Source organism: Leptonotus elevatus, chromosome 14, assembly GCF_054856555.1.
Source record: "Leptonotus elevatus isolate MCC_2025b chromosome 14, RoL_Lele_1.0, whole genome shotgun sequence".
In the NCBI taxonomy this organism is placed as follows: Eukaryota; Metazoa; Chordata; class Actinopteri; order Syngnathiformes; family Syngnathidae; genus Leptonotus; species Leptonotus elevatus.
Window position 1 is genome coordinate 10851135 of NC_141252.1, and position 14814 is coordinate 10865948.

Sequence of the window (14814 nt, forward strand, 5' to 3'; positions counted from 1 at the left end):
CCATAATATAAGGTTAGTTTCAACTGGAAGAAATCTATTGGTTGGAAAAGGAGAAAGGCGGGATTTTACTGCGTTACAAACATTCCATTGGCTCATTTGATTGATTGAAAGTAGCATAGACCAATTGTATAAGACGTTTTGGGAGCATATTTTTACATTGTCCATTCTGCTGCTACAACCTAGCATAAACGATCCGGAATAGTGTGAAGGCTCAGTTGGTGCGGAGTCATGAGAGTGTTTGTAAACAACGCATTTAAAAGGTAATTTAATAGGCACGATAATTTTTTTCAACTCTGCTCATTCATTTTGTATACTTGCACGCTCCATTTGTTTACATACGTGACTTGATGACACTGTTCTGACATGCTATGGTTAAAAATTAGACCTATTATGGTTTTTAAGATTTTCAAGTAACTAAACAGTGAGTGTAGTGGTTCAACCTTAGCAACATGTTAGCCGGCGTGATAACGTTGATTATACTCAATACGTCGATATGCTAGCCAGCTTGGTCACTCGTTAGCCCGGCTCATGGTTAGCAATTGGCATGCCTTTTGTCTCCTGTCGTGACAGCTCTGCTAAACGCAGCAAATGACTGGCAACATATATGTCGACATGCTAAAAGCTATTTCGAAAGTGCGTCTGCTCCCTTTACGATAGGCGAGCTATTATAACGGTCGCGTCTTTAGCTCTACCTGAGCTCTTTTAAGTTGTTATTTAATCAGTGTGATGTAAACATTGTGCGTCAAAGCACTCCGTGTGTTTATTTTGTGCAGGAAACTGGATTCAGAGACCCGCCTTCACACATCTTTCAGTATCATCATATCCTCCGTCATCGTGGGATGTGATGTGAAGGATGTCAGAATTCATGTGTTGTGATTTCTTTCAGTGGACGGGATGGCACAATTGATTCATTCCTAATAGTCATCTTGACAAACACATTTTAGCCTAAGAGCTTTAAAATACCTTACTTTTATCTTTGCACTGTACTTACATATGCACATTAAGTCAAGATGCCTTGGCCATTTTCCGAGTCCATTAAGAAGCGGGCCTGTCGTTACCTCTTGCATCGGTACCTTGGCAACTTTCTGCAGGAAAAATTGAGTTTGGATCAGCTCAGTTTAGATCTCTACCAAGGCACTGGATCACTGGCACAAGTGCCTCTGGATAAGTGGGTATGTTCATTTAAGAAATTCAATAAACACACAATCAGCATTGACTAGAATTGAAGTAAACTGATTTTGCCTTTCAGTCACTCAATGAGCTCCTAGAGACGGCAGATGCTCCCTTTGAGATTATTGCGGGTTTCATCCAGACTATTTCTTTAACCGTCCCATGGGCAGCTTTGCTGCATGACAACTGTGCCCTTGAGGTCAAAGGTTTGGAGATGGTGTTTAGACCAAGGCCAAGAGTAGGTAAGCAGCATTTAAAGTGCTGAAAGTTGAGAAAAGCATGACGTCTTGTTTTCATTAATTGCCCTATCTGAAAACTCTTTCATTTTTTTTTCCAGCATCTGGCTCTGAGCCCATGTACTGGTCCAGTTTCATGACGAGCAGCATGCAACTCGCCAAAGAGTGTCTGAGCCAGAAGCTCTCAGATGAAACTGTAGAGAGCTTCCAGCCGTTTGAAGGACTGGAGAAGTTTGCTGAAACAATAGAAACGGGTACATGATTTGCCGAGGAAGCCTCTGGAACTTGGATAGGTTGACGAGTGGGAAGGTGCTTCAAGTAACTGTTGTTTGAATTGTCTTCCATGTAGTTCTGAGAAGAGTCAAAGTTACATTTTTGGATACAGTTCTGAGGGTTGAACACATTCCGGAAAATTCCAAAACTGGAATTGCACTTGAGGTTCGAATCAGCAAGTAAGTTGGGACACATATTTAAAACAACAATTGTAGCCAAAATCTTACCAACCATTATTTTCTTCCTAAATACAAAGCCAATTCTAAAAAAACATTTAAAAAAGTTAAATTGATAAAAATAAAAAACACCTTTTGCAAGAGTTTGGCGAATTCTTGTGCTCAAGTACCACATTTTAAAAACTAACAGATAGGCAAAGCTATAATAAAGTTTTTAAATTTGGATTTTTAGTTTTATTATGTACTGTACAATTAATTTATTTAATACAATTAATTGTTGCTTAAGATTTTTTTAATCAATGTTTTTATCTACAATAAATCAATTAACAAATTATTGAGATAAATGGTTTAAAAATAAATAGTTAATAAATTCTGTTTATTACTGCAAGTTAATAACAACGTTACTAATATTTAGGGGGAAATACAGAAATTAACACAAATAGCTGTGGGGCATTGTTTTTTGTTTTTTTAAACTGTGTATATCCAGGATTTTTTATTCTGATGAAACTGGAGAGGAGAGCCCAAGTGTGAATGTGCATCAACCAATCACATTTGCACATAAAAAACTACAAATGGAAGGCATCGCTGTATTTTGGGATGAGTTCACTGATGTGTGTCGAGCTGGTTTTAAAACTTCACCACTTCCAACGGTTTGTCTTTTCAGATTCTGCATAAACTAGTTGCATGTACCTGCAGCCAGTCAATAAATGCCCTCTTTTTTTTTTACTTGCTTGACAGGAAACGGAGCCAAAACTCTCTCCCAGCTGGAATCCAAAAATCATTTGCGAGCCTCATCCGCAGTTCACAGAGACTGTATCCTCAACAGTACCTTTTCAACCTGTGCAAGTTGGGAGTCTCTGTGGTAAAATTGAGCTGTCCCTCACGCTGAAAAACAACATAGCCATGCCTGGAGCAAAGGTAATTCAATAAATCTGTGTCATGTCTATAAAAATGTTCTGTAATTAGATTTTGGTATTGATATTTATAGACTAGAGGCCGGTAATCTTTTTTTTGCCTTTCAGCTGGATGTTGCCGGGCACATTGACACGCTTCTGATTTTGCTCTCACCACGTCAAGTTCATCTACTTCTAGACTTGTTCGGAGCGTTCTCCTTTGAACGTGAGTGCCTGTTCGTAACTGTAACAGACCTACAGCATCACTGTTTGTTTAACTTTATGAGCATTTGTTTGCTTTTGCATGAAGGTGCACAAGAATGGGCCAAGGACAGAAAAAGTCGACCTATGCAGCAGGAGGATGAATACCGACTCCACATGGAACTAAACCGCTGTCTGAAGAAGGACACTGTAATGGCAGGAGCAGAAGCCGAACTTTTTGAGAGCCAGACGACTCGAACTGTCTCTAGTCGAGGTTTGACTTGAATCTATACTCGACAGTGGAACCGCTAATGTCCAGCACATTTTGGGTTTTTTTCTGAGATTGAAATGATCCGCTCTACTAACTCTTGCTATCTTAAAAATAGTACATGTGTTTTTATATTTTGTGTTAACCAAGTCAGTAGTCAGGACATAGCACAATTTGTTTGAAACAACTCACTGGTCAAGTGAGCAAAAGCATTGGAACATGTGCCTGATGGGTGATTGTAGTGTAGTGTTGCCTTTCAGATTGATTTTGTAAACATTAGTGCTTGTTTTGGGATTTGGGTTTCACCCAAGCTGGAATTCTGAACTTTTTTTTTGACCTGAGACTTTTGTATACAACAAAAACAAAGGAGAGGCACTTGCCGTTCCAATACTTTTGGAGGGGACTTATATATTAGTGATGTCAAATTTTGCATTAAGCTTGATTGTCGACTGGTTAGCACATCCGCCTCATAGTGCGGAGGTTGTGGGTTCAAATCCTGGCTTTTGGCCTTCCTATGTCCAGGTACATTCCAAATAAATGAATGAATGATGCATTTTTAAGTGCTTTGGACACTGTTTGGTGTTGAGAAAGGGCAACGTAAGTGCACTCAATTTACCATTTTTTTAATCAAATTGGATTTTTATTGGTTGAACTATGAAGCATTTTATTCAGGAACAGTACAGTAAGTAACAGATTTGAGTTCATTTGGCAATTGCTTGTAAATGTGAACACAAATAGCAAATCCAGGTACGAGTCAGAGCTCTACCACATTCCTCTGATGTGGGTTAATTTTTTTGACTGGCCAAAGAGGCATTAAATTTTTCTGGTTCCACTGTATAGTTCTTTTAAAAATATTGTCAAGTGTCAGTCATTACATTGAAGGATTATTCTTTTTTTCTTATTTTCTTTCTCTAAACAAACCTATGGTTGGAGTAGATGATGTCTTCTTCTCCATGGCTGACATGGACATGTCTCACAGCTTGTCGTCCCTCCCTCCTTTGGGGGAACCTCCTACTGTAGATTTGGACTTGTCACTCAATAGCAACTACTCTGCCTCTCCGGGAGAATCACCGTCCGGAAACATAACTGTAAGTCCAGCGTGTATAATTCAATTAGATCCTGAAAGCAATTTCTAGTGCAGACGACATTGATAACATCAGAAGCACTTACAGATTTGAGTTGTGAATGTATTCTAATTAACTTTTGCCTTTCTAATCCGAGTCAATGTGTTTTTCTGGTGTTAGGCTGTGTGGGACGATTACATGGACGTACCACGACAAAGAGAGAAACAGACTCCCGGAAAGTCCCGAGACTCACAACTCCCTCAAACATTGTTACGACAAACTTGTAAGCGTCCATGTTTGTGTGATCATGAAATGGAATCATCCTGATGATCGTGTTCGCTTTCAGCACATCCTTCCAAAACCCACGGTGACGAGTCAAGGCCAGAGCTGGTGCTAAGTTTGACACTGAGCAGTTTGGCAGTCTCAGTCCTCCACATTGACCCGCTACCACCCCTTGATGCTTCCCCTAGTCCGCTGGGCCCTATGGCTGCGCACTTCTTCAGCATGGTGGGCCCGAGCCACCTCAACCCCGCTGCCTTCCTACAGTCTCGATCAGTCTTTAATCACGCCTGCCCCCAAGATCACCTCAGGTATGTGTCTCCGATGTTCACTAGAGGTCATGTTTAGAGTGGGGGGGGGGGGGGGGGGGGGTGGCGGGGGGGGGGGGGTGGTGGCATACAAATCTTAGAGTGACATTTTGCTACATCTGCAGGTTTGTGGGTCAGGGTCTTAAGATAATCTATGAGCACTGTCAGGGAACCAACCTACGGACCTTTAGCACCGATGTCTCCCTTGATCAAATGGAGCTGCTGGAGTGTCTGTTCCCCTCTGAGAGCATCACCGGCGGCTCTCAGAGAGGCATTCAGTACACTGAGGTCAGCGACGCAACGCTGAGTTCAGCACATCCTCTGCATGCGTTCTTTGGTGGATTCACAGCATGATACTCACACGTTTCTCTGTCACAACTCAGCTCCTGACGTTTAGCACTGCAGCCAGTGGCAAAGCACCACTTAGTACCTGCTTTCACCTGCTTTACAAACAGGCTGAGCGCAGAGGCCCCCAGGTAAATGCAAAAAACAAAAAAAACACAAAAAAAAGCAACCTTCACATTTGGTAGTCACATTTATTTACATGTACAGCACTCTTTTCTGAGTGTGAGCTTAGGCTGTGCTTTACATCTGCAGGGTGGCCAGGCGCGACTCAGCACCATCCCCAGAAAAGCTGACATGCAGGTAGAACTGGGCCCTGTGCGCTCCGAGCTCGACATCAGTATTGTGGACCGTCTCAATTCAGTACTTCAGCCTCAGAAGCTGGCCACCACGGAGATGATGACCTCACACATGTACACGTCCTACAATAAGCATGCCAGCTTGGTAAGAACATTTCCTGAAGAGAAAATGAAAATCGACAGTCGATTTTGTAAAGTTTTAACTTTTGACGCGGTATTTTCTATTCAACTGTATTTGTAGAATAGGAATTAAGCAGCAAGATCAACCCGTTGTTATCCATCTCGGGAGGCGGCCATTTTGCCACTTACTGTTGACTGAAGATCTGATTCTAAATCTGAGCTGTGTTTGGTTGTTACCTGTGTTCTAAGCAACTGTGATGCCATTTCAGTCAACAGCAAGTGGAAAAATGGCCGCCCACTGAGATGAATAAAAACAGCTGGATTTTGCTGCTCAACTCCTAATGCACGCATGCAATATTAATCAGAATATCAAGTGCCTGATCATGATTAATCATCACGTGCCTACATCTTGACTTGATTAGTAGTGATTGCCTTTTTGTTTCATGATTAATCTCATGAATGTGTATTTTTTGCAGCATAAGGCCTTTGCAGAGGTTTTTCTCGACGACAGCCACACCCCTTCCAACTGCCACGTGTCCCTGACGGTTAATGCCCCAATACTGGGCCTTGCAGTCCGATTTCCCATTCCCGATCTGCGCTCCGATCAGGAGAGAGGTCCCTGGTTTAAAAAGTCTTTGCAGAAAGAAGTGCTGTACCTGGAGCTGGAAGATGTGGAATTTAAAACCGAATTTAGGGGTGGCAGCACGCCAGATCAAACCAAGATGGAGCTCACCTTCAGGGAGCTAATTGGTATAATGATGTCAAAAGTCTAGAAAGTTTCCGTATTATCCACTCAGTCCTCCCTAACGGTTGTCGCCTGTTTCCTTTCCATAGGCAGGTTCCAGGAGGAGCAAGAGCAACCAGCTGCCAGGTTCCTCCGAGTGTCCCACACCATGGACGGAGACATGACAACATCTGAAAGTGTGAAATTTGATTGGCCACGGTATGTTTGACCTCAACATCATCCTTGTCTGTTTCACGTCATCTCTCACTGACGGCACACTTCAACACACCAGAGTCGTGTTGAAAATGAACCCCACTGCGGTGCACTCCATCCTTGAACGTGTGACGGCCGAGGATGAAGAAGGCGCGGAGGACAATTTCCTTGAGGAGGAAGAGGAGGAGGGTGCTGCCCACTCACTGAAGGATGTTTGTGACTTTGGGAAACCAGAGCCATCACCCTTTTCTTCCCGGAGGGTTATGTATGAAAATGAAGAGGTACGTGCCTCAAAGGTTGAAAAGCGTTATGCGTCAATATTAATACACAGTTGAGCAGATGATGACAAGTCCATATTTCACAAAAAAAAAATTGCAATTCCAGATGGTCATACCTGGCGATGTTGCTGAGATGACAGAGTTTCAAGAGAAAACCATGAACAATTCACGCTTTGTCCTTGAGCTGTGTTTCCCCAATGTGCAGTTATCTTTACCCAGCAAAGCATTTTATGAAAAACTACACAACAGGTAAGTCATTAAAAAAAACGCAAGCTGAATAATAAGAGGTACTCGAAACATTCCCCCGGATAATGTACCGTTGATATGCCCCCTGAGCAGCATATAAAAGACTATACAGCAATCATGGCCCTGCTATTATGAAAAAGAAAAACATTTATTGCACGATATGGTCAGTGTAAATTCTTGTCTCTTTGCAAAATAACTGAATGAACTAATAGAAAAATCATGAACTAAGAAGGTCACTCACCAGGATTTGAGTAATGTCTGTTTTAACCATATACGTATGTAAGATGTAAATAATTTATTTTCACTATATTTCAGGATAAACAATGACCTCCTGCTGTGGGAGCCCACTGCTCCTTCGCCTGTGGAAACAGTCGAAAGCATGCCATATGGTGTTGGTCTCTCTGTCGCCAGTCAGTTGATCAACACTTACACGAAGGACAGCTTCACCCAGTTTCGCTCGACTGGGCCTGAGGGTGAGACGACTAAAACTGTTGCTCCTGAATACTGTTTGCAGACTCGAAATTTAAGTGTTAAACACAGGAGGACTTTTTGTGTTCTGCTTGTAGAAGATAGCAGTGGTTCAGATGAGGAGTACATGCACTACTACTCTGCTTCTTCTGACCGAGGGTTGAGGTCTCACAAGAAGAAAAAGCCCCAAATTCAGAATAAGGGCTCCCAGAGCCTGTTCTCTGCCATTATCAGCGTCAACCATGGCTTGGTTGCGCTTCAAACTAACGCTAAGGTACATCAATTGTCTTCCTTAAAAAAATTCCTCTCGTGAAAAGTTGTTTAGATCTTCTTTTTTTTTCTAGAAGGAGGATAAAACACTACTGAAAAACAAACACGGGGAATTCTGGCTAGAGGTGAAAAACGCGGTGCTGTTCAGTGTTACGCAACATGAAGGCTTTAAAGACCAGCACTATGTCTGCTTTCACACTTCCAATAGTTCCATGTATCATCAAGGTAACCACCTGCACTGTTGAATATTGCACTTCATTATAGCTGTATTAATGAACTGATTTCCATTTTTCTGTTAATGTACACAGGACTTGTCGACGGAGGAACCTCCTCGTCAGACATCAAGCTGCCATTCCGGTCACATCCACACTGGCTGGAACCGACCATCTACCAATCAGAATCATCCCCCGACAGATCATCCACTCCCTCAGAGTGTATTGGCTTGGAGGCCCGTAGTATGGTGTCGGTCGCGGTCAAGATCTCGTCGCAGAATGCCGAGCACAGCGTTAAGGTAGGCCATATTGAAAAAAATTATGTGATTATGTGAATGTGTAGAACAAGAGTCGATTGTAATTTTTGTAGCCAGGACGCCTTCAGGTGGGTCACAAAATTGGTATGCAATATGATAGATGTAGTAGTGGTGGACATCTGCTTGATCAGAATAGGAGTAAGTAAATCACAACTGTGAATTACTCACCATGCACCTGCTATACGCGAACACAGGTGCACACATAATTTGACCACTGCGTTTATTATATACTGTAGTCTACTGTTATACAAGTCTATAGTATTTAGGCAGGATTTGGCCTTGAATGTGTGACATTTACGATCAGTTGCATCAATTTGATTCATTTTTGCACACAGGAATTTTTGGTTGCTGTTGGAGTGAGAGGGGCAACAGTCCAGCACAGAGTGGTACCTCCCAACCTGGGGTGGTATGATCAGGTAGCAACTTTACTCTCATATTAAATGACATATAATTGACTGCATGTATACAGGTGAAAAGCAATTACTAATCTGTTTGCACCAGATTGTTGACTTTTTGAATGTCTCCGATGAGCCTGTGTTGGGTTACGCTCCTCCCGCGTCTGTCAGCACCCTACATCTACATTTATGGAACTGTTCTCTTGACTACAGGTAAAGGAGACCTGGTTGGTACTTACTACTTGCCAAATCAATTACCTTTAGGTTGACATCTGCGTGTCTATTCTAACGTGGCATGTTTTTATCTTTGGACAGGCCTTTTTATTTACCTCTAAGATCACTGCTTGTGGTCGAAACCTTTAGCATCTCTAGCAGCGTGTCACTTGACCACTCTTCCTCAACACTCAGGTATGACATGACTTATGATTTATGAAATCCAAGGTTCTGTTACTGCAGAGGAGTGAAACCAGAAACTCTGTTCCAGGATCATTTTGGATGAAGCTGCTCTGTTCCTCTCGGACAAGTGTAATGTTGTCTCTGTCGATTTAGCACGCGGTAAGTAAGCCCTCGATGAGAAGAATGTATCACGGGTTTTTAACTCATGCTTGTAATGTTATTTCGGTGCCAGACTATGTCCAAGTGGTAGACATGGGAACGCTGGAACTGCGAATCACAGCTGTCAAACCTGCCGTGGATGGGAAACTGGTAGGCGGGACGTTCCCAAAGGACTTGAAGGGAGCTCATATTTTCACTCACTTTCTTGTCGTGTCGTTGATAGTCCGAGCCGAGGTTTGAGCTTCGATGCTCTAGTGACGTCATCCACATCAGAACGTGCGCCGACTCCTGTGCTGCCCTCATGAACCTAATCCAGTACATTGCCAGCTATGGGGATTTGCTGCCTCCTGCAGAGCTCGAGGCCAAGCAAACCAGCGCTACACAAAAAAACAAGGTTAGCAAAGGCAATTTGAAATGCTGTATGTGCGCTACTATTTTAGTACAAAGTGTGAGTACATTCTCAACGTCTGCCATTCATAACCAACTTGCACAACAATCCTAAAACTGTTCATGATGCTTAGTCTTGAGTATCTGTTTGGACAGGCAGAGCTTCCCGGCCGGCTGGTCGCTCAGACTCCGCTGCTTGCTGAGACTGAGCAGCAGATTTTGCAGGATCTGATGAGCGAAGCGATGGAGGAGACTGATGGGCAGCATGCTCCTGTGCTACAACAAAATGGTAACGTTTTGGTTCCCAATGATTCTCCCTCTGCACTTTTTTTTTTTTTATACCATACTGTTAATATTCGGTCAAATTTGCAGGTGCCCAAGAGGAGAGGAAACGTGATCATGAGCCCCCTCGCTCTGACTTGTTCCTGTTCCCAGATGAGAGTGGGAATTCCGTCCAGGATGTCAGCCCCACATACCCCATCCTCCACTCTCCTCTCATCACTCCTGTTCCCAGCCTGGCACAGGAGACTGATGACTTTTGCATTCTGGAGACGCCCGGTTCCAGGGCAGAGGTCAGTAACTGTTGTTTGTATCATAGCGTGATGTATTTTGGTTGTGTAATAGCCATACAAAATAATCGGCCAAATTGAATTTATTATTCTTATTATTATTTTCATACAGACCCAAAATATGCTTAAAAATATTTATTTTTTTCACCCATTCAAAGTTTCTTATTTATTTATAAATGATAATAATTTAAGGTACCTAATTTGAGCAGCTCAATCTTTCTCTACAAACCTTTGAGAGTGTTACAATATGTTTCAGGATGTGGATCAGGAGCCTGTCATAAAGCTGCTGACGTCGGAGCCGGTGCAAATCAAATACGAGCACTTCAGTCAGCCTCTGGACGGGAGCGATTCCAGTCGCGGAGCCTTGAATTTTCCCATTCCGGAGGTGCGTTACCTCGTCAAGGAGATCTCCATCGTGTGGCACCTTTATGGTGGCAAAGATTTTGGCCGTGTAACGTTCACAGCTTCTCCTGCCAGAAGCCGGGGGTGAGTTAAGAATGTTTGCGGTAACTGTGTAAGATTTGTAAATGTCCCCTCTCTTTGCAATTTAGGACTACTCCCCACAGTTCCCCCTCCCAAACACCAGTTCGGCAGGCCAGAGTTTCTGGACGCACCGGGGGTGGAAAAGGAAGAAACCCTGATGTCCTGATGGAGATTCAACTCAGCAAAGTAATTTTTTTCACTTATTTTCTCCTTAAGGAAGGTAAAACTAAGGTAACCCAATTATTATGAACCTCATATAGTGGTTGGTAAATTTGTGTCACATGCTGTATCATGAATTTTAATCCCTTTTTTCCTGAGCCATTGACCATGCCGTTTTCACCCTCAGGTGAGATTCCAACATGAGGTGTACCCGCATGACCAGGAGGCCTCCGGATCTCCAGCAGATCAGCCCGTATCTCGCCAGGTGTTTGTTGTCCAAGACTTGGAGATCCGAGACAGGCTGGCGAGCTCCCAGATGAACAAGTTCCTTTACTTGTACTCCAGCAAAGAAATGCCCCGCAAGGCTCATTCTAACATGGTGAGGGAAAACAGCACGTGGAATCACCTGCTGAAGTCTCACGCTGCTGTTTGGTAACTTTCTGCTTTCTGGCGCTTAGTTGACAGTTAAGGCACTGCACATGTGTCCTGAATCCGGCCAGGCTCCACAAGAGTGCTGCTTACGGGTTTCCCTGATGCCTCTGCGACTCAATATTGATCAGGTAAAGCATGTTTGTTTTTGGTTTTGTGTGCTGAAATGACAGAAAATAGCAAAATATCAAACATGATGATTGTTTTATTTCTTTGAAGGACGCGCTCTTCTTCCTGAAAGACTTTTTCACGAGTCTTTCCACAGAAGTGGAGTTTTTCTCCCCACCTAGCCAAGATGGTAAATGATTCAACTTCCTCCTCAATAAGCTCCTCTAGATTACTTACTAATTGCCTGACTAAAGCGTTTCATCCCGCTACAGTGAGCATGTCCATGAAGAAAGCCCCAGAGATCTCATGCAGCTTCTCCAAGCATGCTGGCCCCAACCAGGACCCAGCACCCATCATTTCGGTGCCTGCACAGAGACATTTGAGCCAAAATGGTTTCTCCACGTGTGGCCGGGAGGAGGCCGGTGACAGTGACACATCGACCGCTTTGTTCTCCGACCAGCCCATATTCTTTAGGTTGCTGCCAGATAGATTCAATAAATCAAAAAAAAGATCAAAAGGCCTTGACAGAGTCTTCTAATTGACTTTTGTTGTTGTTGTTGTTGTGCTACAGGGAGTTCAGATTCACCTCTGAGGTTCCCATTCGCTTGGATTATCATGGAAAACATGTCTCATTGGAGCAGGTACTGAACCTTAACCAGGCTTTGAATTCATTCCACTCATTGTTAGTTGACTGATCACCATTCACTGTTTTTCTCCCAGGGAACATTTTCAGGGATCATTATCGGTTTGACGCAGCTGAACTGTTCAGAGCTCAAACTGAGACAGCTGTGCTACCGACAAGGGTATGCATTTTTCCTGAATTACAATGGCAAAAATTGACAACAAATCAATTATTAAATTAATCTATAATTATTTTTGAGAAAGAATCGATTGTTTAGAGATCCAGAGAAAAAAACTAATATACAAGCTTTTTTCTCGTAAATTTGTGAGTTTTTTTCTCTGAATATATATCTATACTTTATTTATTTATTTATTTATTTATATATATATATATATATATATATATATATATATATATATATATATATATATATATATATATATATATATAGATATATATATAGATAGATAGATAGATAGATAGATAGATAGATAGATAGATATATATATATATATATATATATATATATATATATATATATATATATATATATATATTGGTTTGTTAATTATCATTAGGAAAAAAAATGGTTAGGTGTGACAAATGTGTTACACATATTACAGCAGTAGTGTAAAGGATGACAATTTATATAGTAAATTAAAAGAAATAGTCAAATTTAAAAATGCAAGCCATAACATGCTACTTGAGTACTGTAATTCTCTTTTACATGTTGTTGTTTTTTTTTTCCCCCCCTTGGGAATGTTTTGTAGTTTATTAGGTGTGGATAAGCTCTTTTCCTATGCAATTAATGAGTGGCTTAACGACATCAAGAAAAACCAGCTTCCAGGCCTGCTGGGTGGTGTGGGGCCCATTCACTCGCTGGTCCAGCTGGGTAAATATCGCCTTCTATTGCATGTATGTGCTTCCATTCACTTGTTATTGTAATTAATGAAAGCTGTTGGCCCGAGCGCACCACTTACAGTAATTGATACCTTGTAAATACATTTCCCAGCTATATCCTGTTGGCTGGATATGAACTCTGTTAGGCCATGCAGTCCAGTGCATAAATGTTGTGTTCAGTTCAGGGATTTCGAGACTTGGTGTGGCTCCCAATCGAGCAGTACAGGAAGGATGGTCGCATCGTGCGCGGCTTCCAGCGTGGCACCGCCTCCTTCGGAACATCCACCGCTATGGCCGCCCTCGAGCTCACCAACAGGATGGTGCGGACCATTCAGGTAAACCTCAATTAAGATTGTCTAAATCTGATATTTTTGACTGTCCGTTTACATGTGCATTTGAAAGCGACACATAACCCATATAATGTTTATCCACATTTGGAAGAGTCCTGATTCTTACCTGAAAATATTTGATGATTCTATAGAATTGTGTCATGCAATGTAAATCCAGCAAAAAAATGAGTTGTGCATTTTGTTTTGTTAGGCAGCAGCAGAGACGGCTTATGACATGGTGTCTCCGGTAGCAAATGAGAGAGACTCAAAGAGGGTAAAACGGTTCTCACACTACGGGCTGGCTCATCAGCCGGTTGACCTAAGAGAAGGTGTAGCGAAAGCCTACACAGTGGTGAAAGAGGTAAACAACTGAGGTTGCGTATTCACGCACCAGTCCCGTTGCGTAACGCCAAATTGTTGTTGTCCTCGCCAGGGAATCACAGACACGGCACTGACCATCTACGACACGGCCACCCGGGAACATGAACAACGCGGCATGACCGGAGCAGTGGGCGGGGTTCTCCGTCAGTTGCCGCCCGCCGTGGTCAAGCCCCTCATTATGGCCACGGAAGCCACCTCCAACGTCTTGGGTGGCATGAGGAACCAGATTCACCCCGATGCCCGCCAGGAGGAGTCTCAAAAGTGGAGGCAGGGCGAGGAGTAATGGAGGAGAACATCTGTCCCGGTGTAAATAAACATCATCTCATGACTGTTGAGCTCACCTGTTCCCTCACCAGTGCCTTCATGTTCATGTTGAATCAAAGGGACGTATTCAAAGCATATCTGTATCGGATTATGTCATCTTTTAGGAAAGGTGCAGCATCTAAACATGTCATTATTAATAATACATGTTTATAAGTTGGTCTGTTATCCAAGTCTATTGTTACTAATATCTCACTAGTGACCTTGGATTGAAAGTACATGCACTGTATGTGGACTTGGGTATTTACTGTAAATAGTCTCATTTCATGCAAATTATGAAGAAGAGTGTACAATGTAATACAGCTGTGTGGAATTAACAGCACTTTTGAGGAACTTGAAGGGTTACTGCTTGCCTAAAGAAATGATGCACAGTACGGGGGCAGCTTTTTAATTTAATTTTTGTTTTGTGTTGGGGTGGTAAATAAATATCCAGCTGTCAACATTGTCAGCCTGTCAGGTTTCCACTTGTAGCTGCTTTTATTGTTAAAACCAAATTTTGGGATCTATTCAATTATGTTGATCCAAAGTCTTAAGATATTACTCATATTTTTTTTTGTAAAGTCTAGTAATTGTGTATGTTTTTCTCCTTACCCATGGGCTGCACTCAGCTTGTTGAAAGTAACTATTGTACATAGATGTACAGTTCGTTCTTGACTTTGTATAATAAAGCATGAGTGGAAAATTAAAAACGTATAATGTTAAACAGGAATTGTGCCATTTATGCGAATGCAATCGAAATCCACCATTGTCGCTGACACTGCAGCTCTGACACAAATCTGTGACTCCCGTTTGAATCGAAAAATGACGTTGCTATAGTAA

General features: G+C 42.3%; 1 protein-coding gene across 1 annotated transcript; it reads left to right on the plus strand.

Annotated features, from left to right (window-relative positions):
- Positions 1-183: 183 nt before the first annotated feature.
- Positions 184-14455, plus strand: atg2b (autophagy related 2B). Its single transcript, XM_086094160.1, has 43 exons — positions 184-260; positions 774-1172; positions 1250-1412; positions 1508-1660; positions 1756-1858; positions 2343-2505; positions 2594-2773; positions 2878-2974; positions 3059-3223; positions 4154-4305; positions 4462-4564; positions 4628-4871; positions 4994-5156; positions 5252-5344; positions 5466-5654; positions 6106-6379; positions 6464-6572; positions 6646-6847; positions 6951-7093; positions 7406-7563; positions 7657-7832; positions 7903-8053; positions 8137-8339; positions 8693-8773; positions 8859-8965; positions 9068-9160; positions 9237-9307; positions 9381-9457; positions 9531-9701; positions 9851-9983; positions 10067-10266; positions 10520-10749; positions 10815-10932; positions 11093-11284; positions 11364-11465; positions 11554-11632; positions 11715-11916; positions 12014-12083; positions 12163-12245; positions 12835-12956; positions 13145-13299; positions 13505-13654; positions 13727-14455. Exons 2-43 carry the CDS (start codon positions 1011-1013, stop codon positions 13955-13957), a joined length of 6213 nt encoding a protein of 2070 aa, XP_085950286.1. The 5' UTR covers positions 184-260; positions 774-1010; the 3' UTR covers positions 13958-14455.
- The last annotated feature ends 359 nt before the right edge of the window (positions 14456-14814 follow it).